The sequence below is a fragment of the Amblyomma mixtum genome, chromosome 1 (assembly GCF_055824585.1).
Source record: "Amblyomma mixtum isolate Tamu chromosome 1, ASM5582458v1, whole genome shotgun sequence".
NCBI classification, from domain to species: Eukaryota; Metazoa; Arthropoda; class Arachnida; order Ixodida; family Ixodidae; genus Amblyomma; species Amblyomma mixtum.
In genome coordinates this window covers 297,705,997-297,732,716 of record NC_143012.1, presented here as the reverse complement: position 1 = coordinate 297,732,716, position 26,720 = coordinate 297,705,997, and the positions used below count along the sequence as shown (strand labels likewise).

At 47.4% G+C, this 26,720-nt stretch overlaps 1 protein-coding gene across 1 annotated transcript in view; it reads right to left on the bottom strand.

The window, feature by feature from the left end:
- Positions 1 to 6,647: 6,647 nt before the first annotated feature.
- LOC149372177 (uncharacterized) overlaps positions 6,648 to 26,720 on the bottom strand; it is a 128,528-nt gene continuing 108,455 nt past the window's right edge. The window contains exons 3-6 of the mRNA XM_089566576.1: positions 19,637 to 19,872; positions 18,252 to 18,502; positions 14,957 to 15,091; positions 6,648 to 8,917 (exon numbers count right to left, since the gene is read on the bottom strand). Of these exons, the coding sequence (XP_089422702.1) occupies positions 8,755 to 8,917; positions 14,957 to 15,091; positions 18,252 to 18,502; positions 19,637 to 19,872 (785 nt within the window). The 3' untranslated portion in view covers positions 6,648 to 8,754. The remainder of the gene's footprint in view (positions 8,918 to 14,956; positions 15,092 to 18,251; positions 18,503 to 19,636; positions 19,873 to 26,720) is intronic.

The window sequence follows — 26,720 nt, the reverse complement described above, 5'->3', positions numbered from 1 at the left end:
GCAGCGATATGTCGTACTTAGCTTTCCTTTCTGAACGCTTTCCTTGGGAAACAACGTCTGAACAGAGTTAATTAAGTGGCGTTGTCAATCCTTTTTGATGAACAGAAGCGCTACACAACGTAGTTTGTTTTTCGCGGGGATCACGCAGCTGAAATGTTCGAAACTCGTGCCGCCACAATTGTGCCCAGCGCCCAACTCAGTGATGCTACAGCCCCGCAGAATTGAGCGTGTAGCCCTGTTCTCATGCTAATGCACGTGTTGAGTAGGGAAGGTAGAAGTTGAGAAAGCTAGCTGCATGGCATCCCTCTATATTAAAAGCCCAGGAACCCGGTCAGGCATGTGAAAAAAAGTTAAACAACTCTGCGCACGAAATAGTTGATAATTGGAGAGCATTAAATTTCGTTTAGCGCGCATATGTCTACCAGATTGTATGTCGCCAGATGAACTTTGTAGGCAGTGGAATGTTCTTTGCGCAAAAATTCGCAACTACACGCCTGTTATGTAGACTTCACCACACAACGGTAATGTTCACGCGTAGAACGCTTTCGCCGCTTGAGATAAATGTGAGAAAAATGACCACGTCAGACCGACTAGGCCATGACTGCTTCACATAATGTATTTATGACCGGGAAATGTTAACGAGTATTAGTAGATCAGTGGACTAGAGTGCTCTTATTTGCTCATTGTAATGTTTACAAGTACAGCTGAGCGCAGCTTTTTGTAATCGTGAATAACGGTGGATTGATTTCTCTTAAACGGTAATTTTCTAACCTGCTTGAGTTAATCTCGAAAGTAGTGAAGTGCAGCATATATCGTTACATATTAGTGTCGACCATACATCATGTCTACGACATTAATCAGGGTATAGAAATTTTTGTTCATGGCTTGCAGCAAATATTCCAGGAGCTGAAGAGGCACTGCAGACAGTTTGAAAATTGTAATATATATAAACTAATGTACTAAAGTTGCGGTAATTCCTGTAAACTAATTTTTTTCATAGTTCGGAAGATGCCCGAAGTAGATTTCGCGTGTCTACATGACCAAGTATTGACTGGAGACACGGATCGTAACAGATTAGAAGACGAACAAGAATTAGCTAGAGCATATTTGTCAGATATTTTCATGTGATGAATGTAGCTGGTTAATATTAGTTAAAAGTAGTTGAAAAGAAACTAATAAGTGTAATGTTAACTGACGGAAGAGAGCAACATACAATAGTGGGCTGTCATGGAGTTTAAGGAAAGGTAGTGGAGTAAGGAAGATCATATGATGCATACAACAGATGACCAGTGTTCGGCTAGAGTATCAGAAGGGATATCAAGAAAGTGTGAATACCGTCATGGAAACCAGAGGTTAGGTACAGCCATTACATGAGGAAATTCACTGGCAGTATGCGGCCCTGGGGAGTACGTTTAATCCAGCTAAGGTGATCACGCAACTATAACAGGAAAAGCACAACCAGTAGCATCCCAGTGGCCTTTGTCACTTGAGATTACCTCGAGCAAAGAAAATTTATCTGTCCCTCGGTGGCCGCTCCGAGAAGAATTGAACGAGGAAGAGATCGGAGAGGAGGAAATAAAAGGAGAACGAGGAGGAAGCGAGTGCGCCGCGACACAGTGGCTGTGGCTCGGTTTAGGCCCAACACAAGACCGCTGCAACAGTATGTTCGCCACAGCGAGAAAAACACCAACTAAACCACCGCAACCGGAAAGACAGAGTTGGACAGGAGTGGGAGGAGGATGTGAGAGGAGAAAGTGTGCAGTATCATTTCACTATTGCCATCCCGTCTTAATGAGTTCTTCAAAATAAAATTTCCTTATACCAATTTGCGGCAAACTACTTCATTAGAGAGTGATAAGCTACAACTTTACGGATGCATCAAATACATCTTCTTGGGTGCATCTTTTCCTTTCCTTACGATCATTCAAAGTGCGGACATCATTGAAAATTTTGTGCGCGAAATGTGCTGCCAAGAATCTTCGTTGCGAAGGCCTGAGTTTTAAATATATAGAGCAGTGGGCTAACCACGTGGCCAGAAAGAAAAGGAATGAAACAAATGGAAAAACTAAATATTGTGGGGAAGAGAATTTTCCAAGGTACCAGTACACTACTCGCACAAAAAGGATTATAAGCAAGGATCGGGAAGCCCCATTGCGTTCCAACCAGCCCAGCCTCCAGAACCTGCACGACCAGGGTCGGACCGACGCCGCCGTCGAAGGGCACGGCCTGTGGCTTGGGCTGCGGGCTGGCACGGCAAGGCAGTCAATTCATGTGGCACACTAGGTTCAGGTTCCGCTGCCTGTGTGCAAAGCATGGTACTGGTCAGTAGCAGTCATTTCCTTCGCTGGGTGAATGAAATGGGCGCTTGAATTACTATGAATATCCATCTTTGAATGAACATATTTTTTTAGGGTTTTATAAGTGGAAGAGTATTCGTTCGCAGGTGCCTGTTTTCCTCTTTCTTTTTGCACTAGTCTCGGTGTGCATGAGGGACCCTTCGAATTGTATTAAAGGGCGGTAAAGGTAAAACGACGGAACCTCTTTTAATGCAGCTTCTATAAAAAAAATGTAAGCTACCCAACAAGCGCATTATATGAATCGTAAACTGCTGCCCCCCCCCCCCCCCCCTCCCTCCTCGTCTATCGCTAAAATTCGCATTAACGCAAGAATAAGCATTGGGTGATTTTTTTACTCCTTTCTTCTTGCAGTGCCTATATCATACATTAAGAGAGTGCATATGAAGGAAGCCAACAGAAACCGAAACCAAGGAGCATAATGGAACGTTTCCATATACCAGGTGTCCCAGCTAAATGTAACCAAGCTTTTAAAAAACACGGGATACCGTAGCTGTCTGAAACCAACTGAGGGTTCTTTAGAGTAGCGTGACCTAGTCTGCAGTATTTTTTTCGTTCTTCAAGGTTAAGTAATTTGTTAAGCTTAATTAGTTAACTTTTTAATTATTGACTTGATGAACAAAGTGTCAATGGAAAAGTTGTAGAACGCTTTGAAAAACAGCTGAATGAAACATTTGCAGCAACGTACTATTTACGTAAAGTAGTTTTTTTACCGGCCTTTAACCGTAATTCGGGCAATAAGAAAAAACTTCAACGGTGCCACTTCAAAGTCCCAAGATGCGCCTTAAAGAATAAAATCCGTTTTTTCTAAAGTTCTCTCCTCAATGAGACTTTGGGTGCACACTGGGGTAGAGATGCGAGCGAGCAGCTGGTCACGTGATAACTTTCTTTTAAGGCCGATAAATAAAGCTACGTAAATCGTACCGTGATGAAAACAGCACTACTAGCGGTTTTTCGAGGCGATCTAAAACATTTTCCTTGACACTTTTTTCCTCAAGTCAATAATTAAAAAGTTTGCTAATTAAGCTTCACCAGTTAATTAACTGTGACGAATGAAAAAAAAAAACTCTAGACTAGGCCATGCGACTCTGAACAACCTTTAGTTGGTTTCACTGGACTAGGATACTTCGTCTTTTTTAAAAGGTTGGTTAAATTTAGCTGGGACACCCGGTATATTTGTGACGTTGATCAATGGGAGATTGAGTGTGTAGTTATCTATCACTTTAAAAATAATTAGAAGCAGCAAAAAATTAACCACATGCTGCCAGTGGAATTCGAACCCGCGACCTCCGAATTCGTGTGCGTGTGCGTGCGTGCGCATGTGCGTGCGCGTGCGCGCGTGCGCGCGTGCGTGCGTGCGTGCGAGCGCGCGCGCGCGGGCGCTCGGTTGGTTTCGGTGCCCATCTAAAAAGTGTGGCAGAGCAGAACAAATGGCAAGTGTCTGGGTGATAACGAGCAAAACTTCATCTGCTTCAAACATGTTTAAAAATTTCGCAGTCCACGCGGACAGCGCCATTCCCCGTCAGCGCACTCCCAGTTCAACAACCCCTCAATATACTGTTTTATAGGGGCATACATCATATATAAATTGATACCAGTGAGCCGAGAGAGCCCGCGCTATCATTCATCGCGTCTTTTTTCAATGAGCCTTCTGCGTTCGACACTCAGCTTCGTGACATGTGCACGTTGGCTTTCTGCTGGGACCAGTGGCGTATGGCCACGCAGGCGTTCTCCAGGCGACCAGTTCTTTTCCACTCCACGTCCGACTCAACCTGGCTGATGGCTGAGTCGTACGCGTGGCAGAAGGGGTCAACTTTGACCTTGAATTTCTTTTTTGTTTGTAAAAGGCTTGTACAAAGGTAAAAACAGGTTTGTAGCTACATACAACGGACGCCTGCTGCCCTTGTTAGTATGCAAGGTGCATGCGAAGATAAAATCCGCTGAGCAGTCGGACGTGCCATGTCTAAAACGTCCTGCGCAAGCAACAAGTGAAGCGTTTTACGGCGGAGGATAAGTGGCGTGCCGAGGCGACGGCGATTATAGCGACCTCGGTCGAGATGGGCGAGCTGTGTAAGGGGTCAGAAAGTCGATAGCTTTGGCTCTCCCAATAAACTTTACTTGTGCAATCAATGCATTATTTATCCACCAAAGCGGGATACAAGACTTTCCGGCATGTTCAGTTTATCTCACTAGGTTTTTCGAACATTTTCACTTTGTATTCAAGCATCCTAAATGCAGGAAGAAGTGTAAAAAACGCTTCTTGCATCGATCTCCGCGGTGGTATGCTTTTATACGTTAAAACTGCAAGGGTTGTAAACAGAATTGGTGTGAAAACATTTCGAAACGCTCTGTAGAGAAAATGCATTGGAGCTCTCAGGTGTTTCCGAAAAATGGGAAAAATATAGAACTTTCTTTAAAATCATCACATCTTTTAGTGGGAATGCACCGCTTAATAATGGAAGCATTCAAAGTTAGAGAAAAGTTTAAAAGTAATGAAACAAGCGCATTATTTTAGATCATGTATGAAAGAAGCATGCAGTCATTAAAACCAATACAAAACAATATGAATGTTTTCCAGGTTTCGGGAAGTACAACAATAATTTTACGTAAAGTATAAGAAATGACGCCATCGATGGGAAAAGAACCCACGACTTCCGCATGTCCCGTGCGGTACTCGGCCAGCTGAGCAACAATGGCAGTTGTCTCTCGCATTCGAGAGTAGTTAATTGCAACTAAGGTTACTATTAATTGCAATAAACAGCTTCGAAAGTCAAGGTACAGTTGTCCTCGTAGTTCAACCCTAGACAGCATCGAAACGGAAAAACCGTACTTCTTTTAGTAGAATGTTAATACAGACGCCTTTAATGCCATTTTTGTTAAAGATAAAGTATAAACCTACGTAACTGCGTATAAAAAATTATATTTCGCGAAAAGTTACAGTAACATGCGCTAAATAATTAAACATATATAAAACTCGCACAGAAATGCGACAATTATCCGCACGACGAGACCCGCGAATTCTGAAAGCATGTAGTTCTAATAAAAAAACACGAAAAAGAAGCAAGCTACAAAACCGACAACGTTTTACAGTAGAACAGAGCTAATGCATGCAACACCATTGCACTCACCTGATTTTAACTGACACCGTGTCCTCGTGCTCACATACCATAGAGCGCCTTCAGCGGCCCTACCAGAGACCGAGAAAGGTGGTTTTGTTTATTGGTTTTACTGAGTTTAACCACCCAAAGCGATTCAATCTATGAGCGACGTCGTAGTGGAGGGCTCCGGATGATTTCGACCACCTGGGTTTCTTTAACGTGCACTGACATCGCACAGTACACGGGCCTCTCGAATTTCGCCTGTAAATGCGACCGCCGCGGCCGGGATCGAACCCGCGTCTTTCGGATCAGCAGCCGAGCGCCGTAACCACTGAGCCACCGCTGTGGCTCGAGGAGTGGGGATCATTCCAGAGCAAAACATGGAAGAACCGTGGAGGGGATGCAGCTAGAGCCCGTGCCATCAGCTACAACCTCAAACATTTGGAGGCTCAGCGGAAGTTAAAAAAGCAAAAACTGAATCGCCGCAGTGCGTCGCCAGGAGAAAACTGTGTAGTATGCCCCTTTACTTCAATAATAAGACGCAGTATTCTCAAATCAGTCCGTATGGCTGTTGTGCACACAGAATAGCCCAACAGAATACCGAAAGGGCACTTCTTCTGGAGATTTTTAAAACGCATATCTAAACTTGCCTCCTCGTGTGCGTAGGAACACTTCCCACGAAGCTCGAGTACGACTGATGAGAACAGAACTTCGCAGCGCTGTTAATTTGCCGAATCACGTGCCTGCAAGTTTATTCTTTAGTACAAATAAAATATAGATGTGCGGTAGAGCTCTCCGAATCCTCGCAGTCAGAACGCATTTCGAAATTTATTCTTTTAGTATACGTTTTATTATGGTTCCAGTTTTTTTATCGCGAAGTGCACTGTGCGGCCGATTCTCGTGTGGTGGCAGTTCGGAATCTTCTTTAGATCGTTTCATTACTTTTCTCTGCGACAATTTTCGTCTATAACATCAAGCTGAGAACGCAATTAACAGTCTTGGCACACTTCTGGCATCCGAAGTACGCAAGGAGCCGATGTTTTTCCCAAGTTTTGTCCTTGCTCAATTCGCCGCAAGAAATTGCGTACGCAGTTTTCTAATCTCAACTCTTTAGCATTCGCGCCTGTGCGAAGCCAGCCGCCTCGCCAATAACATATCGGACTTGGAAGATAAAGCGCGTCGAAAGCGACACAAGTTTCTCGTAAACACAAGCAGAACGTCTTTATTCCAGACTCTAAAAGTGCGCGTTACATTTTCGCACGTAAAAGCGCACTAGCAGCCAAACATGGCACGCTTAGCCAGTGTCTCCGACAGCGGCACACTGTGGAAATGGAAATAGTCTTCGGGAGACTCTTGGCTCCAGAGTTCGCAGAAAAACGCTGCAGCGCTTGAGCTGGAACTGAAAGGCAAAATAAAAATTCAGTTGCCTAAGTAACTATGACATTTTGCTCAGGGCAACTGCGAAGCATCTTCTCTCTAACGCTGAAGTTGGGAATTGAATATGCGCACCGTAACTGGTAGCTAGCTAAACGTTCGAAATTGGCAGGGAGGTTTTTAGCGCAGCGTATTCGCAGTGTACTTGGTGCTGACGAACATGTATTCTCATAGCCAAATGGATCGAGCTGTAATTGTAGGCTTCATAGCATGTTAGTTTAGAAAGTTATTCTCAAACGGATACTTCGCAGCCTACAGGCTGCCTACAGGAATCGCCTCTAACCAGACACCTTAGCATATTTTATTAAAGGCTGACCAGCATCACAGTATAGCTACAAAAGGCTATTAGGTAACACTATAATGATAAGCTACTACAATTTAGCTAACGACAGTGAAGATAGTAGATGGTGAAAGGGAGTACGTCTTGAATAAGATATTATTACACTACTAAAGGCTTTGCTGAAGTGACTCACTAAAGCATCTACAGTTGGGAGGAAAGGCGAAACCTTCGTGTCTATTTCTCATTTGCTACTATTGGACACCGGAGAGATACTTGCGCTTTTTTTGTTGTTTTACGAGGTATGAAAAGTACAAAAGTCAGGCAGTGAGAGAGCTTAAGTTAAAATGTCAGGCAAAGGAACACCCTTTTTGTACGAGGGCAAATATCTAGGCTGTGCACGAACACACAGACAACGATATGACGAATGAAAAGGCGTATTTAGCTGGCATGGAGCACTGCAAGGTTCAGAACAGGGTCTACAATGCTAACAGACCGAAGGCAGAAACGACTCGTAACAAGCTCAGGTGTGTAACAGTTTACGCAAGTCTTCGTCAACTTCCATGACTGTAATTGTTCTTAACATTTTAACAGACAACTGTAAGCAGCAGCCGTTAAATATATTGCATGAACTCAGCAACACTTCATTTCTTCTCTTTCTGTAGAGAGAGCTATGTCTTTCCTTACCACGGCAAAGCCGCAGTTAAAAAAAAATCGTTCTTTATTTTTATCGAAGAAATCGGAAGTGAGCTATAAAAAGTATCCACAAGAAAAACATACATTCTAGTGAAGCACAATTAACTTAGAACACAAAAAAAGCAGGTCGACGGGCTCCTTCCTCGAAAATTGGAGACAACCTCTCGCTTGCACAGTTTGGTAATAACAACTTGGCGTCAAAATCTGTGTCGCTCATTATCGTTTTAAAAACGAGCAGAACTGAAAACACTGGCTTGTGCCATTACTCTTCCAAAGGTCCATGTGCAGCAAGTGTGAACACTTATGTAAACACAAAAATAACGTAAAAGCTCCGAGGTTACATAGAAAAAGTACTCCGTGAGTGTGTGTGCATGTGTTTCTCGATGTGTGCAGATTTATACACTGGTGTAGGAGCGCGTTGGCGACGCGAGGGATCTGTGCGGAGACTCTGCACAGAGCCGAACTTTAAATAACGAAAGGACACACAAAAAACGTACGAACACAAAACAAAACAAACGCCGCAACGGGCGATGGCATCGTCGAAGTCGCCAGCTTGCACACACAAAAACACATACAGAAGTCCACAACATTTTCGATATTCGCGGTGTGTCGTCTTCACCTCCTCCATCTCTCGCAACCCCTGACGTGCTCGTTTCCTTCGCCTACCGGCAGTTCAAAGTTCACGAGAAGGACTCGTCCGCTGAGCGGACCAAAAGCTGGGCCGAACACGACGCGGGGCTCGGTTTTGGTCAGACTGGAATGCCCGGTGGTCGCGGGGCTACCGCATGCTTGCGCTGTTGCCGGCAGACGAGACGGAGCGAGGGGGGAAACAAAAATGAACGAACGAAACAACAATGGCAGCGGAGACATGGTCTTCGTCGTCCTCGGCCGGTGCTCAGTCGCGCTCGAAGAACTGCCCTCTGTGGGAATGCGGGTGAACCCTCCGGTCGGCGACGTGCTTGGGCCAGTAGTCCGGTCTCTTGGGGCAGCGGCCCGAGTCCACGTCGTACAACCCGTACTCGCATTCGGGCACGTGACAGTCTTGTATCTCGACGCACCTGCGAGCATTGAACACAGCACGGATTGGCGGCACGTTAAACCTCCGTACTCCGCGCGTAAACTGTCCCCCATCTTTCAAGCGCTCAGGGAGAGCCCTGTCTCATTCGCTGCGTTCGCATGAACTGAAGAACAAAAAGAAAATAAGTTTCAGGGCTTCATTTATTTTCAGCTCACTTTAATTAGTCGGTCAAATGCCAGCTGCCAACCAGGCACGTGTCCTCTGTTTCCACCCCACGAATGGTTCCGCTACCAGCCGCTAGGGATAAGCAACAAATTATACAGCAAGCAAATGTCACCGCACGACCACGAAACCGTATTTTTTTTTCTTTCATGCAATCTACGCGGACAGTACAGTCGCCAAGGGCCAACCACGACTGCAAAAAAAAAAAAAAAAACGCATTCACTTACTTCAAGCCGCTGTATATTTCGTATAATCGGGGTATTGCTAATAAACCTTAAGTAGTACGTTATATACCACGAAATATTTCAGCTTTTAAGCATGTAGATTCCGTACACCACAAAAAAAAATGTTGCGGCTGAGGTCTAAAGTCGTTACCGGTTCAAAGGTAATTTTTCGTGCCTAAAAAATACTGCTTGAAATTGTTCTTCAAGATGTAGTTGCCTTCCTGCTTGTTTATCTTCCTGGTTTTATATTCCCGAAATATCCTATATATAAAAAAAAATCACTTTCCTGCTCAGTTCATTTCAGCAACTCCATACTACGCCATACTTTGCTTCACACATTTCTTTCCCAGTTTTCTCAGGGCGTTTATTCATGGCCTGCGAGTGCCCCAACTTCGTAAAACGATAATTTCGCCTTACATAATACAAAATTTACTAGATTTCGTTCCAGATAAGGCAACAGTGACTGCCAGCGGTCTTTGGCCTCTTTGTTGAAGAAATAGACACTGTCCCAAGTGCCAGGCATGACCGCCCTCACGCAACAGTTTTGTCAGTCACAAGGACAAGTGCTTTCTGCAATTTATATGCAAAATGACAAAAAACCTCGCAGGAAAGAAAAAGGGGCCCGCAAGATGATGTTCGATATAATTTAGAAAAATAAACACTTTTCTGATACCCGAATGGATTAAAACTTAAGAGACGAAGACAGAACACAGGCTATATCTTCGTATTTGCCATACATATTCTCCGGCATATTCTCCAAGTGTGCAACACCAACTAACCTACCAGTAGGTTGTTGTGAACTTTCTTCTTTCGCCCAGTGCGAGCCAACTTTGCTTCAACATTACTTTTATATCGTGGCATAGGCTGCAGCCACAATGGCGCCTAAAAATTTGAACTAAATTCTATCAAATGTGTGTTTTTTATTAGTGTTGTAATCACAACGGAAATTGGGAAACGCTAAAACATTGGCAAGAGCATCGTATCAGTAATGTATTTGTAAACGCGTAAACCGCAGTTCCGCGTTCTGGTAATGCGGCTTACTTTCTCCAAAAAGAGACGAAAATCAGAATAATACCTTACCACGTTGCAAACATCTTGCAATTTCAGGACAGATGGTATGCTGTCGGTCGTGACATTTCATGAAACTTCCGCGTTCAGATCGCGATGCCCAAATTGCGCAGTCCAACCAGAACGCCGCTGCTGTCCAAAGCACGTGCACCCTACTGTTGCCTGTATGTTTATTCGTGTTTCTCTTATGGGGTGACGGTCACAAGCCGAGAACAGGTGCTTTATGTGGCCCTTCCAGTGCTGCTGTGCGATGTCTATATCCGCAGCCCTGAGTCAATACAACAATTCGCCTGTCTTTCGAACAACAGGTGTCCAACTGCCAAGATTAATTGTAAGTTTGTGCCTGCGGAAAAATTGCTGCATAAAGATTTGCACTTGCAAAACTAATCACCGTACGCTTATGGTCGTTTTAAGCATGAAATGCTTTTAGCTCCTGTTGTCGGCAGTGTGGTGGCGTCACGCCGAGACCGAGAGCCAACATCCGGGCACTGAATTCCACTCATCCGGGCACTGAAACATGAACATCCGGGCACCGTACCCGATTTAACGAGACTTATACGTGATCTGTTAGGGGCTTTGAGAGAGGGCCGCTTAGAGCAAGAGGGGAGCTCCAGGGCGAGATGGGCCTTGGGCTGAAAAACTGCTTCCGCGTCATCCCAAGGATGGCGCTGCGGTCCCACACTCACGCGTCTTGCGGAAAGCGACCGCTTTGCGAGTGATACGACACAGCAGCAGACTGCTCGCCCCTGCCGACAACGCCATGATTATGCGGCCGTTCCCGAAAGCGACAAGGCCGCCGCGCTTCGCGGCTGCCTACCTAAGCCCGCACTATTGCAGGCGATCGCTTCGACGCAACAAGAATAGTGTGATGTGGTGTGGTGTGTTGAACAATAGACCCATTTCAAGATTTTGACTAGTACCATCTGCAACCAATGTGTTATGCCCGTAAACATTTCATGCTTACTCTACTCTCGGTTACGGGAGAGGCAGAGATTTTTTTTACTTGTTTCCGCGGAAAATTAAAGCACCACAGAGGTAAATACATTAAAACTAAACTAAGCATATAGTTGTACATAAATATCGGGTAAGTCTGTGCGACAGCAACGTGTTCGACGGGTTGAAGGTTATGTTGTGCATGGTTTCTACACGGTGAAAAGCAAATACTTTAGTCTAAAGCTTAAATAGAGATAAAACAATATAAACTAAAATAAGGTATTTGCCTATTTATAACAGAGTCGAATGAACTGCTAAAGCCATAAACTCATCATGCTGACTAGCTTCTGTGTGCGTACATTTCTGATGCGCAATATATAGTATTTAAGGAGCGACACTACCCCGAAGAGCGAAATTTTGAACCGCTCGCTCGATTTCATTGAAACTTGCGGGGTTAGTTTATATTACTGCTAGGACCACCTCTGCCAAATTTCGTTACTCTGCTGGGGGTTTACTTACTGCTGGGGTGTTACGGGGCGATGCAGTTAACTGATAAATAAATAAATAAAATAAATAAATAACACTGGAACTCTGAAAATAAAGTGGGGTGATTTTCAATCTTGTGAGTCCATTTTACCCATTTGATGTTTCTCAGTAAAGGAAACCTGTCGTTCTAATATTAGTTCATAATGTTAGAATTGTAGCGGATTTTCTGGGGCGACAATTTGCGAGGAACACGAATGTTTGCTAAGTTTATCGGTGTTTGACTTTTTTGCATGCTAAAAAATTAGTTAATAATAACATGGTGGAAATTAAACAGCCGTGCCATTCTTTACATAGTGGCATTCTTATTAAAAAAGATAGCGAAACTAAGCAAAATATTTTCCCAGTTGTGTGCTCTGGACATTACTAAGCCCACATTACACAAAAAAGGTTAGGAAGTGGTCTTTCTTTTCCGTACGATAGTTTTCCTAAGCAAGCATAGCCATCCCTATCGTATATGTTGCATAACATTCTTCATACTTAATCTAGAAATATGATATTCGGGAGAGATGGTCCTAGTGGCATTGTAAACTAGCCCTGAAAGTTTCAATAAAATCGCTCCAGTGGTTCACCCTGCAAGAATACTGAGCTACTCTTGGTCAGTGAGGAGGACTTCATGTACTTTTGAGTCAGTCATTTCTGTTTCGCAGCCATGTCTCCCTTCAGTGAAGACCTTTTATAACTGCTGCTTAAAAGCATAGGATGCCATCCGCGACGGTGGTTGGGCATAAAACTTAATGTAAAGTTTGCCGATTCGATTACAGCAGCGGGGCCTCAAGTCAGCGACACACAACTCATTAGTAATCTAGAAGAGTTCCTTGCTCCCTCCGAAGCCTGTGTCGAGAGCGCTAACAGCTGGCCGCGCTTTTCCCGCCGCCAGCTCCGACCGACTGCACGCCGCCGCCAGGCAGGCGGACGACACCGAACGCCTTTCTGGGAGGGCCGCTCACAGCCAGCCTTGAAAGGCGTTGCCCCCTCGACATCGCAAATATACAACCGTCTGTCGCCTTGCCACGATAACGATCTTCCTCTTCAATCATGCCAGAGCACACAAACAGTGAGAGCGCCACCCGACCGGTCTGGTTCCCAATCCGAGCGGACGGAAGCTACTGCACCGCGGAAGCCGGTCTGTCGATGGCTTGCACAGCACTGCTTCCAGTATGGCACCATGTCTCTCAAGCTGAAAAGTCGAAAGCTAAGCGTTGAGACACAGAAGGAACGCCCAACCATCTCGACGTCGCAAGCCACAGACGCGGTAACTAATACTTAAACTCACAGATGCCTTGGCTCTATTTTTTTTATGCCCCGCCGCGGTGGCTCAGTGGTTACGGCGCTCGGCTGCTGGCCCGAAAGACGCGGGTTCGATCCCGGCGGCCCGTGTGCTGTGCGAAGTCAGTGCACGTTAAAGAACCCCAGGTGGTCTAAATTTCCGGAGCCCTTCCCTACGGTGTCCCTCATAGCCTGAGTTGCTTTGGGACGTTAAACCCCAATTAACCAAGCCTTGGCTCTATTGTGACTCTAGAGGAAGAATTGGGGTTTACAGGAATAATCCCTTTCCTTTATAGGTTGAATGTGCAGATGGTTTTGCAGCCATGACGTAAACAAAGCGCACTATTAACTATGAACTATGAATTCATCGTTTATCACACGGACGCATGTGTGTGTATGTGCTTCATGCGTGCGTCTGTGTGGGAGGGTTGATTTTATTTCATTTATTTCATTTATTTACCCTAAGGGCCCTTTCGGGCATTACATAGGGGGGGGGGGGGGGGGGGCATACAGTTCAAAATTGGTTATATATGCACATGATGGCACATAGGATGCTGGAGTTTCAAGAAACCTGCCCTTCATCACAAAGCCGTCCTTAACTGATGGGCGAATTTTTGAAGTGCTTTCATGCTGGTTGATACCGGCTTGCATAATGTCGCTACGAAGCAGCTTTGAAAATAAATAAGATGCATTTTTGTACTTGTGGTTCCCTGTTTGCGTGTGCGAGCACTTCCAAGACCTCTGCGGGAATAATAGTACATGAAGAACTTGCCAATACCATCAACATCTGGCACAACAGAAGACGACGAGTGCACGATGACGACACTACACACACACACAATGAGCGCCATGTGTGTCGTTCGGTGTTTCGGTAGTCTGTGTGTGTTGTCTTCGTCTCTGTCGTTTTCGGTTACGCCAGTTGTCGCTTTTGAAGCAAGCCTGACCAATTCGCCGGAACTTCTACGGTACTTATTAGGAGGCAGCGCCGTTTTCCGCATCCCGCAGCCTTCAGGGCGAAAAAAAATGAGCCGACGAGAAGGCAGCGACCGAAAATCGCGCGTTAACACATCTAACATAGGTCGCCGGTTCAAATCCCTGCCGTGAGATAGACTAACTTAACAAATACGTTTGTGCTGCACTAAATGCTGAATCGTATGACACCATCCGGAACATTCTGCGGCAAACGATTGGTCTACAAATTTTACACGAACAACAGAACTAAGTGAACTAAAGTGGTTCCTTGGGCTTGTTGGTCAGTGATTGTGGTTAAAGAATGCAGCGCGAAAAGACAAGGACAAACGAAGAAGTGGACAGGACTGGCGCTGACTACCAACACATTTATTCAGAGAAACGAGCAGATAGTTTTCCCACGCCTGCTGCGTTATCTGGCCACGTGGGTCTTGGATGGCATTATAAAAGCTGCTCGTTTCTCTGAATAAATGTGTTGGTATTCAGCGCCAGTCCTGTATTTCAGCGCTGCATTCTTTAACCATGGGACTAAGTAGCCCTACTTTGACACCTGCGAGAAAAGGGTGTATGTGTATATATATATATATATATATATATATCAGATCGACGCAGTTCAATTTCGAATTGTGGTGCTCGCGCAACACGCTGCCACCTGTGACTATTTATTCCACTATGTAACAACTTCGTTTACCATAGAAACCACTGTGATAGAATGGCGTTGCTACGGTGGCCGCCATCTTGGGTTCTATCCATGAAATCAGCATAACTCGGAGGCTCGAAACGCGACCAGTAGAGCTAACGCTCTCAAAGGAAGTTCGACGAACAAGGAATAAAAGGAAGGCGTCACGTGCCTTCTGGCCAGATCTCCCAGCGGTTCTCTTCCCCTCTTGATCTTCAAGCAACGCCTCTGCTTCTCGAAGCAGTCGCAGCTGCAGCGCCCGTCTTCGTACAGCCGTCTTGAGAAGGGCTCCGGGCAGTTATGGCACCTGCGTGAAGAAGGAGGCAGGGTTTTGGAGCCCACATCCAAGAACACTCACAAGGAAGCGGAATGCGGATAACCTTACGAAGGTTGCTCGCTATCTCGTGTTTGCCCTTTTTTTGAGGAGTTCGTCATAAGCCACAAGGTAATAAAAGAGAACGGGGACGTTGCAGTTACGAAGAGTGTAGTCCACTTAACAGAGAAGCCAGTCATATAGTGCATAACAGTTGACTCACATCCGATTATTTCAACCAGACAGTTTTCTGTGCTGTACATACAACTGAGGAGCCACTATCAAAGCGCTGAATGGCCTTTTAAGTCAACAAAACTTCTATCCACATACAAACTCCCATACTTTGACTGCTAAGTGCCAGCAGCGAGTACGTGTACCAGAGAGCACCTGCACAATGACGCTGACTTTTATACTCGTTAGAGCTAACTGCATAAAGCTTCACTGTTTGATTCAGAAGCAAACAACCGTTGTTGTTTTTTTTTTAGTCTACTTCAATATCCTGTACAATTTCCCTATATCCCCCGCTGAGAGCTGACATAATAGGGTGGTTTTAAGCGGTCATGGTGTAAAGTTGGCTTTCAGTGAGCGCGTTTACCCGGACATCTGATCTGGGCTAGTTACAGATAGAGAGGTCGACCGCGAGCTTCTAATCTTACGCGTCTAGCGCGCCTTCCGCAATATGAACGTGTCATGTGCAGGAGAACGACAGTCGTCATCCACCGAGCAGCAATATGCATATGACAGTAGCAAGTTTTATAGACGAATCTCGTTTTAATGAAATGGTTTACAACGAAATAATGGATATAACGAAGTAATGACGGTTCAAGTTGGAAGCTCGGTCAACAAGGGCTATAACGAAGCTACGGATATAACGAAGTAATCACCGGGTCTCTTCAACTTCGTTATAACGAAATTTAACTCAGATTACGAACTATACGAAGCCCATGGAGCAGGCATGCGTTTTTTGCACAGCACTAGCGTAACTAAAACAGAAGTAAGCTCCAGGGAGTACGCCTGACCAACTAAGCGCTCCCGTTACCGTATGGCATCGCCGAGACAGAGGCAGGCTTAATGGTTTCTAGGTTGATTAACGCTTCGTCATGTCGCTCAGGTAAACGGATGCTCTGCTGGGCTAAAAACTGCTCCTGGTTCAAGTTGTGCCAATACGAACTGTGCGATACAACCACTCTTCCTTCGTAGCAAGCGGCTGATAACAGGTGTTACGCCTTGCATGGAAAATTTCTGAAGATAGAGGCAAAAGCTACAGAAACTCGGTGGCGCAATCCAGATGAGTCATTTGGTTGCGGTCCAATGGCTATCGATGTAGTCGCTGAAACCGGAGTGTGAGTATGACAAGGTCAGCCCCTCTACTTTCCCGAAGACAGGTCTATTTCCGTCCCTCTCGGCATATCGCTTCCATTCGGCTCACAAAAATCTTCTATTCCAAGGCTTTTCTGAAAACGCCTCGAAGCCATCGTGTCAAACCGCTGCGCGACAGCCGAGTGCTTTGCAAGACGTCACCACCAAAAAAACAAGCTTCCCGGTGCTAATTCTGCAGGCTCCCGGCGCAGGCAGTTAGTAACTACCTTTCACGAAGCTCCGACACGCAAGCGCGCGCCGAGCGCACCGCCACCGGACCCCAATGCGCCGCCACCGTCCCAACGCGCAGCGCGCGCCGGAACCACATCCTTCCGAAAAAAGCCGCCGCAGATGCACGGTCCCGATCATATTGACGCCATCTATCTTGTCGCAGCCAGCCAGCCTCTCCAACTCACCCCCGCGTCTCCCGGCTCTTCCTTCGCGTCCGAGCCTCGCCCAGAATACCTAATCGGCGACGGCTCTTTTGCGGCTCTTGTTGTTGTTGTTGCTCTTCCCGCAGGCTGCTGTGCTCTGCGCCCAAGCGCCGTTCGGGGTGGTGAGGGGTGGGGAGAGGGGCAGACCCCCTAAGTGGCCGTTCTAAATTCGGTGGGCCACCCCTGTTTGGGAAAATAGAGTTGGGAACCGTTAGGACACGAGCAATCTGCGGTGCAACGACCCGCCACCAGCGCTGATCGAGCGCGCGTGCACCTCCCGCACGCATCGTGCCTGCATGTATGCGCGCGGGCAATGCACACAGACGCGCGCGCGGCCGCAGAGCAGCAACAACGCGAGCACCGGCGCGCCTGGCTAGCGGCGTGGCCCGGACAACGCGAGTAGGCGGACGGCGGGGGTAGCCCTCGCCGGAGTCCGCATTAGTCCGTGTAATTGAGGTCCATTTATTAAACACCCATCGCTCGGCGAGAATGACCGCGAAAACGAAAAGGTCGCGTGCGCCTTAGCCTGCCTCGGGAGTATGCCCTGAACAATGACGATGTGGTGCGGGATGGCGCGCTCCTTTTTCACTTGTCTCAGCGATTCGTTTCGACACTGGGAGCAACGATCGCCTCGCGTACACGTGTTCGTTTCCGCTTCCTATTATGGCCACGCGGAGCCGATTACGCCGGCCCCACGCACTCACTGTGTAACGGATGGCCATCGTTACGCACAAAGAAGGCCGATCGGTTCGGTCCCTTGACGAAGGTAGCGGCGCGATTCCAAAAGACAGCACGCGTTCCTCCGTACAACTGACGCTGCTGCTTACGTTTCCCGGCAAATTAAATCGAGCAAATCAGATAGTGTCGTAATATCCGTCGAGAATTCCTGCGCCTGCTCCCTTCCTTTATTTCTGAACGTGCAGTCCGTCTACTCATACACGGCCACGTCTTCGCCAAACCTCAAGAAAAGCTCAGATGTGCACCTGTGCGTAAGCGGCATAGCTAGCGATCAGCAAACCGAGTCTACTTCAATTTTCGCCTTGTTTCCACATCTCTCCCATGTGTGGCCGATCACATGGCCACACAGTCTCCTCCTCCACCTTTTCTGATCCGTACAAGACACTCCAGACTACCCACTAGTTGGTAAAATTTTCTCGCTTTCGATCAAAAAATTCTATTGCATTTCTTTGGACTCACAGCGGCAAACACAAATGTAGGCGAAAACAGTGAACAAAACAAAAGCGCCATTAATCATACATGACACGCTCTGGGCCCGCCATTTATAGTAGGAACAACAGTTGCAAGGAGCACGTGTCTCCGTTCGGCCACCCTGCAGAAACCCCGCGGGCGGAGCGACTCACTTGAGTGGGCCGGCGGGCAGCTCCTCGTGCATGCCTGAGCCGGCGGCTATGTCCGGGTCCTCGGACGACGGCGCGTGCAGCGACACCTTGTTGTGCTCGCCCGAGTGGGCCAGCCGGGAGGGCCGCGCCGCCATGCGCGGAATGTCGTTCACCGGCTGGCACTCGCACTCGGTGTGGTTGGTGAAGAGCAGCTTGGTCACCGAGTTGCGCAGGCCAACCTCGCCACTGTTCTGGTTGTGCAGGTGGATCGTCTGCCGAAGCAATGGAGGAAGAACGGCAATCGTTCTACCTGAAGCGGCCGCAGGCCACAGGGGGGGACAGCGAATACATTTGGAAAGAACACTTGGGTCTCTAACATGTACTTAATCATCGATGCGCGCAGGAGTTATCTTTAATCTTTTGCATAGACGTCGCGTCCTGGAAAGAGCTTCGAGAGCACAGTGTCGATTCTTGCAGTGCTGTCTTCCGCACGGGTAGAATACATAATTGGTTGCTTCTTCTAAAGGCACCGTTAGCAAGGTATACAATGAAGAATATAGAAACGGCACGAAGATAACTAGGTATAACGATCGGTTGGGTACGTTCGTCACACAACTTTCGCTGCTTTAGAACCGTGAGCAACATCAGCGAATTGTGACTTCTGTCCCTAACAGAAACTACCGCCAACTTTCAATGCACTTTAGTTATGTTCTTTAAACTAAACACAATAAACATTTTAGTTGTAACTGAAGAGCGTACCATTGAAGAAATGAAACTTAAAAGAAGGAAGGCGCTTGTATGTGGAACGTATGCGGCAGGTCGACGGCAACGGTACGCACAGTTGACTATATCTCGGCGGCATGACCTCCGTTCAGTGGTTCTAGCTATCTGTACCCGAACACGACACTGCAATAATCTCGTCTCACCCCATCCAATAAACTGGAAAATGGGAACATAAAATCTGCGTCCGTAGAACGTACTTCGCACGCACTACCGCTGCGTCGATGCGGACTCAGAAATCAGGCGGCCATGATCTGAAGAGGATGTTTATTGCTCATAATTCGCGAATTTTCCATAGTTTCACTGAGACAGGAGCCAACAAAAGCTACCGAATATCAGCCTCGCGAAGACTACCAGTACATTCACGTGCACCGTCCAATAGCATTTCATTCCAAAATAGCGTGCAACGTGGAACAGCTCGCGGAATAGAACGTGGAATAGAAACAATGTTTCTGCTCTTCACACTTTATCGTTGCACCCTACGTAGGCACTGGGCTCGCTTAGCACCATGTAGCGTCTTCAAAACATCGTACTTGAGAAGCCAAAAGACACCCTGTTATGTAGTGCCTAACACCTTGACCCTACCCTACCCATCTCGCCGTCGCCGGCTACAGCCGTGCACTCACGTAGAAGTACAGGGTGACCTCCTGCATGGCTCGCGGCACGCACTGGTACTGATCGCTGTCGCAGCAGCCGGCGTCGTCTCCGCACCGGTGCAGGATGGTGCAGCGGGGCAGGTACTCCTTGCTCGGGTCCTGGTAGAACTCCTTGACATGCACTACGCGCGTGCGGGGCACCCGACACCGAGCCGTCGTCCGAATGCGCAGGAAGTGCTCGTTGGCGCTCCGAACGTCCTCCAGCTCTGCAGGCAAAAAACAAGGAAAGGAGAAGATCAGTTCTTTGCAAGAAATCAAAGTAGCAGGAATTCGGTACTCGCTGCCAACGGCAGTGTCCCCCGAGAAGCTTCGATAAGCAGTGTAATTCTATCCGACCTAAGGATATTTGTAAAAATTCAGGGGGGTACTTTGTTGACCTAAAGTGCAGTGAGGCGAAAGCCTTTTGCGCGGTGTTGCTGCTTGTGCCACTGACGAGTGATTGAGATGTTAATGAAGTACACAATTGTTTGTGAATCTTAAATGCTGGAGACACTGGAGGGCGTTCGGGAGGCATCAGTCTGATTCGACGTCTTTCTGCAAACACTCTCCAGCGTCCTAGACAATAACTATATATGAATAACACAATCTGGCGGGCTAGTTGGTGGGAATCCATACGATTACAGCTGCGCGAACACGGTTAGGAAAAGACAGAAGGCGGACAGGACAGAGCGCTGACCTGTCAGCGCTCTGTCCTGTCCGCCTTCTGTCTTTTCCTAACCGTGTTCGCGCTGCTGAAATCGTATGAACTATATATGAGACGGCAGGAAGTAGCGTAGCCATTGGCACGCTCAGCTGCGGAGCGGACGGATGGTGGCTCGAATCCCAACGTGCACTAAGATTTTTTTTTTTTTCTGATCTGACTAGGAAAAGCGTGACACCTCTGCTGACAACCTTCTGCTGACAGCCTTCTGTCGACAACGATAACACATTGAAGGCTTTCGCCTTAAAGGCGCAATACAGCATTTCATTCTTTCTCTGTTCGATTTTCGCTTATGTTGCAGCCTTCAGCTGCAAGCTCATCGCAATAGGAGCTATTTCACATACCTAAGCTATACATCTCCTCATCCCCTTTGGCTTCTGTTTTTCTTTTTTTAATAAATACCTCTCAGTCTACAAAATCGGTGCATGCGTGACTACTGTGGTAGGTACAACACTGGGCTGCTAACAGCGTGGTGCGGCGGAACATGCCACCTACGGAGACTGCTCCCACTATGAAAGCAATGTCAGTAGATATAAGCTCCAAGACATATATAGGGCACGTGAGAAGTATAAATTGGGCGTTTTCGCTAACTACTCTTAGCGTTCTGAAGTCGATTTCCAACTAGGAAGAGATACTCGCAGATAACTAACCACCTGCGTTTTCTTCTGGTTTTAGACAAAATTTTGGTAACTCTCGTCACTGCTCTTCCACCGCCCCATGCGCATGCGATAGACGAGAGATGACACGCAACCATCCTTCCAAAGGTATCTCATACAACCCGTAGCACGAATTTTCCCTCAAGTCAGCGTTAAAGCTTCATTTCATCAATCCCCTGTCACACACCTGGTCTATCAGTATGCCTCTCTCCGAAGTTTTAGTCGCCGCTTGTTTATTTTTAAACTGCGGCGGAGTGCTCAAGAGCGCTGGTAGTAGACACTATACAGCGCTGTTCCGACAGAAGTACTTATTACTTCTCACGTCACCGCGAAAGCCTGAAAAACCTCGACAGTAACGAACCAGGCGCAAAATTTCCTGCAGGACAGAAACAGAACCACTTTGAGGGCACAGTAGTGGCTATTTTCGTACCCGTCCGCAACAAAGAAAACAGCGGGCAGCAGCAACGAAATGTCCTTGAAATCATCTCGATCAGGGCGTAGTTACGAGCACGGGTATAGACGGTGCACCGCTCGTTCGATTGATACTGCAGGAAAAGTGCCTCGCGCAGGCCGTTCAGGATCGAGCGACGCGCACTTCCTGGCTTGTCTCGCTGAGACATCTTCGCCAATCAGGTATTGCCCTGCAGGCCCGACGATAAGAAGAAAATACAGCCTTCGCGTGAACAGGGCTTTCAGCTTCAGTTTCAAACTGCGGTTTCAGTGTGCTCCGTGCACAGAACAAGAAGAATACGTTCCTGGTAAACAAAAAAAAAAAAAAGATTGCTCCATCTGCGCGGCACCTGCGGTTTATCGAAACCCGCTGTCCCAGAAAGTTACTATAAACTGCCCGCGCACGACGGGAGCTCCCGCAGCCAATAAACACACTCGACGTCCGTGCAACGGAGACTATTTCAGCGGGTATGCTTCTTGAGCTTGCGTATAAGTTCGTCCCTACTCTGTAAGCAAGCAAGACGATGGCGGCAAGCCTTGAAAGAAAATTCGAGTATCGTTTTTAGCTTGGTCGTCCCTTTCCCCCAGAAGCGGCGATCCAGGGAGATAGGATTCCCCTCACTCCTGGCTCGTGCTCTTTGTATCGTTGATGCCGAAATCGACAACTCGGAAAAGCGGGCTTCGAAGTAGATACCTCTCGCCCGGCTATCAGCCGTCGTATACGGCTTCTTTTTAAGGTACGCATTTGTGCTGAAAGCGTCGTAAAACACCTGGAAACGTTGCGCCTTGCGAGTATGCTCGTTTTTGCTTGTTTGTTCTCTTTAATTTCTACTGAGCTGCTTCGGCACTCAGTGAAATGAAAGAATGACTGCCTGGCTTCTGCTGATAACCCAGATCGAGAGCTCGCTATAACCGGACTTTGGGCGAATTGAGGCCAGAGGTATCAGGTTTCTTATCAGCCGCTTTGAGATCTCCACTTACACGTGCATCTCCCTGCGCAATCACTCGGGGCGTGTGATTGATGGGAACCCCTGAGTGGGCTCCAAGGATGGACACCGAGACTGTCGGCGAATGAAGATATCACAGGGGATCCGACAAGAGGGACGAGTCACGAACTGTGGGAAGCATTTTAAGGAAATGCCGATGCCCACCAAGATAAGAGACATACTGCGCCGATTCCTATCCTCAAAATTTTTTTTTTTTTAAATTTTCAATACAGTGTGAAAAATCCGGGAGCCATTTTAGCTTTGGTTTGATTTACGTGGTTTAACATCCCAAATGAGCGACTCAGTCTATGAGGGGCGCCGTAGCGAGGGACTCCGGATCCGGATAATTTCGGTCTGGGGTTCTTTAACCTGCACTGCCATCGCACAGTACACGGGCCTCGAGAATTTCGCCTCCACCGAAAAGCGAACGCCGCGGCCGGCAACGCACCCCGGTCTTTCGGGTCAGCAGCCAAGCACCATAACCACTGAGCCACCGCGGCGGCCCGGAGCCATTTCAGTCTGCATATTTGTTGGACGTCATGTTAGGCAGAACGCAAGCTCGGCTTGCATAGAGGTTTGGTTTCATCCAAGTGTCGTTAACTAAGGCTTCTCTTTTCCTTCAGGACCAGTGTCTCTGTCCCTGCTTTCAACGCCGATCTTCAAACACTCGCCTTTTATAAGAACAACGTTCAATAAAACATGTTTGGGCGTGCACAGTTCACATTAGTGGGTGGTTTGTGTCGAGTTATTAGGAAAGAAAAAAAAAAAAACAAGGCACGGTAACCTCCGACATGGAAAGGCCGACATCGCGCGAAGAGCACCCGTTAGAGCCCGCCGTGTCGGTGACCGCCAGGCGTCGCGCATACACAACCGTTCGCCCGTTCTCACGTGTCTTGCTCAATCAACCCTTTTCCCACAAGCTTTGCCTAGATTGACAACTCGTGGCGTAGAGTCTGCGCAGCGGCTATACCACCAAACTACCCGGCCGTTTCGCATTCCAGCTGGCAACTCTGTTCCACGAAAGTTGTCGGCGCCTAACCGCTCGGCACACCAGCTGTAACCACACCGATCGCTCTTACCCCTCTTATTTTTTTTCTGGTTGGACGTCCAGGGTTACGACCAACGGTGTCAAGGGCCCCAAACGACGAAAGAGCAGACACAGAGTGATGGATCGGTGGAAAAAGATACAGATCACTGTCTGGCGGGCGTCTGCTGCGAGAGTTGGAGTAGACGCATTTGTTTACTTCACCCGGCTTATCTTGTTTCCACACCGAGGCACGAGAAAGCACTGGCAGAAAGTAGAGAGCCGTCTGCCGTCACAGCGTAGCCAGGGGCCTTTGCATTCCGAAAAAAGCAAAAGCGACAATGGCAGATGTGACAAACATGAGACGCAGTCGCCGCTGCACAAAGCGATTTCCAAGAAAAACGGCTACAGGTCGCCGTTAAGCCAAGTTAATTAGACTGGAAAAAGCTGCAACATAGTGTTTCATAAAACCGCTGCCGCTACATATACAAGGAGTACATCATAAAGCTACGGCGCACATTTCTAATTAAAAGCCCTTTGCACCAATGCACTTTTGTCTTCACGCAGCTTCGCTTACGCAAGCGATTTTATGCCCCTAGTACTGAGCAGAAAGCAGTAGCTCTGCGTAAGCGAAATTTAAAAGCATTTGAAGTGCATCGGGCTTCTTGATAACTTTCAGGCTGCAGCTTATTTATCTGGGCCACACCACGAATTCACATCAAATCTTAATGCCTCTGATATAATTTCTTCCTAAAGGTTGGATGCAGAAATACTGCAAAGACCAAAGAGCTGCGACCTTGTGTGCAAGTTTCCAACATGTGTGCGGTGAGTATACCAAGTTTAAACAGACTTAAAAGCTGAAGCAAGTACTCAGTCTATTAAACAATATTTTTCCTTTAACGCTTAGAGCGGAGGACCACAACCCCTGTAAAGAAGACGAGCATGCATACGCGCGAGCCGCATGGCCATCGCCTAGTGCACGCTCCGGGTTGGACTGACTGATCTCGGACTGCTGCTGGCCCCGCTCCTGCTTCGAAGCTTCTCCGAATAAACACCCCTTTACATTCGGTGGAGGTGCTGGGTTATGATCCCATTTCCACCTTACTCCCCAAGTAATTCAGGAGCTCAAAGTTATTTCGTTTGGTCGAGCGAGCAAAGAGGCCGATATCTCGTACCACGCACGCCACAGCGCTGCAAGACCTCGTCGCATCGCTGGGCTTGGCGTACGCGAAGTATTCCGAAAACACGAAACTAAAATGAAGATAACCTGACTGGAAGAACCAAATTGATATCCTCGCCATCAACCGTCGCACTAGCCGAAAAACCGGCTTTTGAACAAGCTTTTCTTTCTGTATGAAACGTTGACCTTTAATCCCAGATTACACGGCGGGTTCCTTTCGAGGTCGCGGCCAACGCGCACGAGCACTGCAGCGTCAGCTGCAGTATGAACCAAACTAAACCGATCCGCCCGCTATGCAGACAATGCACCGCATTGAGTCACTGAGCCGCTATTTTACAACCTCTTAGTGGCCTACATTGCTTGACAGCCGCAGAGATCTGAAGCCGAAAGATCAAAGCGAAGACGGGCTAAATAAAGTCATTAAAACGTATGTGCATGAACAAGGTGCGATAATTGTTGAGCGCAATTATGTTCCTCGTGGTGAGCTTACGTAACGACAACTGAGAAAGAAAGATTTTTATAGCATAACAACACGACGGTGTACAGCCTCAGAGAAGTTGGCAATATTGCTAATATTTCCCTATTACATAGCATCATTTTTGATCGTATTTTCCGGCTTTGTAGGAATTCGAATTCTCCTTGTAAACATATATGAGCCGTTCGCAGCACGTTGCTATCAGACGGCGCATCTGCTCGACGACAAACTCAAATGCCTTCGGCTAGAGATATCTGAGCTCTTCGCAGCAAAGGCACCCTTCGCTTCTCAACCGTGTCACGTACGCGGGCGGAATTTGGCGCATAATTCGTAATGCATACGATGCGCGCGGCGTAATGCCGCGCGCCATTATCGTGGCCACCGAAACGACTTGCAGAGCCGAAGCCGAGCCGATCATCGCTCGAGGAAAAGTGCCCAGCCCATCAGCAATGCGAAGGATGTCCCACAGAAATCAATGAGCTAGGCATAAAGCAGCCGAGGGCAAATGCACAGCCGGTCTGCAGCACGCATGCGCAGTAGCCACGCAATGCCAATGAGCCGATTTCCAAATGCGCGTCAACCAGATCCAGCCCAGTAACATGGCTGCTGCGTGTTGCAAGACGCTGCATGTGTTGTTGCCCGCGACTGCTTGCATTCCAACACCTTTCACGGGAACAGCTGTGTAAGGAAGAGGCTCTCAAGAGTAGACCGCGTCAAATTCTGCCCAGCCATCGTAGTATGGCGTGACGAAAAACTCTCGCGTTCGCCTGGGCCAAACAGTGGACGTTCGCGATATTGTTATTAACTTCGACGTGACCCATATATGGGTCATCTTATCAGGAAGAGAGCGAACGTTTGAGATTTCTTGAAGGCTCTCCGTAGAAAGCAAAAGCAGACAAAGGTTTCATGGGACGATAACGAGATCCCGGCTGAAAACAGAACACCATCTCGGAACCGGATCATGGGTACGGCTAGGTAGCCAGCAAAAAAAGACACCTACTACGGCACTCCAAAGCAGCACACCCACTTCTGACTGTCTTGGAATTGTGGCTCCGGTTATGCCCAAACGACTACGCTGACCGTTACAGAGCTACAGTTACGCTTCGAAGAATTTCACGACATCCGCATAAGGGATTAGCGTTTTTAATCTTGCTATGACGCTACCAGCTAGTATTAGACGGCATGAACGCCCTGTTCAGGTAGTCGTGTGTGTTACGTGGGACTTACCGTCCAAAAGCTGCTCATTGCCACCGATAGTGTTTTGAAATTGGTCTCGGTGCACTGAACCTCTCCTCTGCTTTTATTCTCACGGAAGCTCACACAGAAGACCATGTATTCCATCAGGACCACCTACTACTTCGTTTACTATTCCTTCATCATCCTGTTTCATGCTCACACGGTCATGTACGCAGTGTACGCTGTACGCCGCCTTGTGTACGATGTTTAAAAAAACACGGGTGATCTGCGTTGTTATCCATGTGTTATCCAGCACTGTTCGTGGATTCTCCACAACGGACACAAAAATGCGGTTAATGTGGTGTGCAAGTGCGAGAATGCGTTTCCACGTTTTGAACACAAATTCT